At 64.8% G+C, this 1,812-nt stretch overlaps 1 protein-coding gene across 1 annotated transcript in view; it reads left to right on the top strand.

Moving 5' to 3' along the window:
• Positions 1–1,561, top strand: part of GAS8 (growth arrest-specific 8) — a gene marked incomplete at its 3' end in the record, with an annotated part of 1,895 nt that extends 334 nt beyond the window's left edge. The window contains exons 2-5 of the mRNA XM_010083283.1: positions 15–221; positions 412–466; positions 1,022–1,227; positions 1,394–1,561. Of these exons, the coding sequence (XP_010081585.1) occupies positions 15–221; positions 412–466; positions 1,022–1,227; positions 1,394–1,561 (636 nt within the window). The remainder of the gene's footprint in view (positions 1–14; positions 222–411; positions 467–1,021; positions 1,228–1,393) is intronic.
• Positions 1,562–1,812: the final 251 nt, after the last annotated feature.

The raw sequence follows: 1,812 nt of genomic DNA, 5'->3' as shown, positions 1-1,812 counted from the left end.
TGGGTTGTTCTCAGGTTTACAAGCAGAAGGTGAAGCACTTGCTGTACGAGCACCAGGAGAACATCACGGAGCTGCGGGCGGAGGGCACGCTGTCCCTGAAGCGGGCGCAGAAGGATCACTGGGAGCAGGAGACGGAGCTGCGGAAGGACGTGCGCTGCCTGAGAGTGGGGCTGAAGGAGCAGGAGCTGACCCACCACGCGGAGCTGAAAAACCTGCGGCTGGTACGGCGCCGGGTGGACGGGCGCGCTTTTTTTTAGCCGCCGTCTGCACGGATAATGCAGGATGGGTGCTGCGGCGTTTGCATGGATAACGTGGGATGGGTGCTGTGGCGGGAGCAGGAGGGAATCCCTCGGGATGCACCTGGCTCAGGGGTTGGGTGGCTGCCCCTGACACATGGCTTCTCCCTGGCAGAAACAAGAAGAGGAGATCGCCCGGCTGCGCACCGACTTTGAGAAACAAGCAAAAGGTCAGGATGTGCGCGGGCGCTGCGTGAGCTCCGTGTCGGGGTGCCAGGGAAGGTTCCTGCGAGCCCGGCTGCGCTGCTGGGCTCCCTGGGAGAGCCTTGAGCCAAAGGGGGATGGTTCTCCCCCAGTTCTGTCCAGTTTTCCCCCAATTCTGGATCCCCCATGCTCTGGGGCTGCCAGACCCCCAGCATCCTGCGAACAGAAGGAGGCTGGGTGCCCACAGGACGAGCCGAGGGGTGCAGGCAGGGCTGGCTGGAGGAGCCCTTGCAGCGTCCTCACTCCCGTCCCCTCCCTGGGGGACATTTCGGGTTGTCACAGGTGACACTGAGCCATTCCCTGCCCTTTTTCCACGGATGCTGTTTCTGGCTTCCGCTCCCCACGGTCCTGGCATTGCTGCTCCGCACGCTGGTGGCGGCTGTGGTGACGCTGCCAACGAGCGTCTTGTCCTCGAGCGACGCTGCGGTGGCACGCACTGGGCTGGCACCGGCTCCCCGAGCGGGGACACGTGATGCAGGGTCCCCAGGAGGTCCCCACCAACCCCCTTTGCTCCCCCCCAGAGATGCAGACCAGCTACGCGCGGAAGATGCAGGCGCTGCGGGAGCAACTGGACCTGCGGAGGAAGACGGAGGTGCACGAGGTGGAGGAGAGGAAGAACGCCCAGATCGAGGACCTCATGCGCAACCATGAGAGAGCCTTCGGTGACATGAAGAACTACTACAACGACATCACCCAGAAAAACCTGGCACTCATCAGCATGCTGAAGGTACCGCTCACCCTGCCCGCACCCTGCCCGCGCCCCGGGACCTGTCCTGCGGGGATTTCACCCCAAACGGGCTCCTTCCCAGGGTGGGGGGTGTCTGGAGGGTGTGGGGAGCCCTGAGGAGCCGGGCAGCCCCCCCAGGAGCTGGGGTTCGTGTCCCCGAGCGCAGGAGCAGATAGAGGAGATGAAGAAGAGGGAGCAGCAGCTGGAGAAGGAGAAGGCGGAGGTGCTGCTGCGCAACAAGCAGCTGACGGAGCCGCTGCAGCAGGCGCAGGAGCGGGTGGCGGAGCTGCAGAAGAAGCTGGCTCACTATGACAAGGACAAGGAGGCTCTGACGGTGAGGGGACAGCCCCGTCCTTTCCCCACGCTGTGTCCTGGAGGGAGACCCTCGGCGGTGGGTGCTGCCAGGTCCTTGGGGTCCCTTCCAGCTCGGCTGGGTGTTGGTGGGATGCCATCCGGAGGGACCGGGATGGGCTGGAGAGCCTGTGCCAGCCTCGTGGAGTTAACACGGCCGAGGGCAAGGTCCTGCCCGTGGGTCGGGGCGATCCCAGGCACAAGCACAGGCTGGTGCTGGGTGCTGAGAGGCTC

This window comes from Pterocles gutturalis, unplaced genomic scaffold (genome assembly GCF_000699245.1).
Source record: "Pterocles gutturalis isolate BGI_N339 unplaced genomic scaffold, ASM69924v1 scaffold31320, whole genome shotgun sequence".
NCBI lineage: Eukaryota > Metazoa > Chordata > Aves > Pterocliformes > Pteroclidae > Pterocles > Pterocles gutturalis.
The sequence above is the reverse complement of the archived record's forward strand: the minus strand, read 5'-3'. Positions and strand labels throughout refer to the sequence as shown.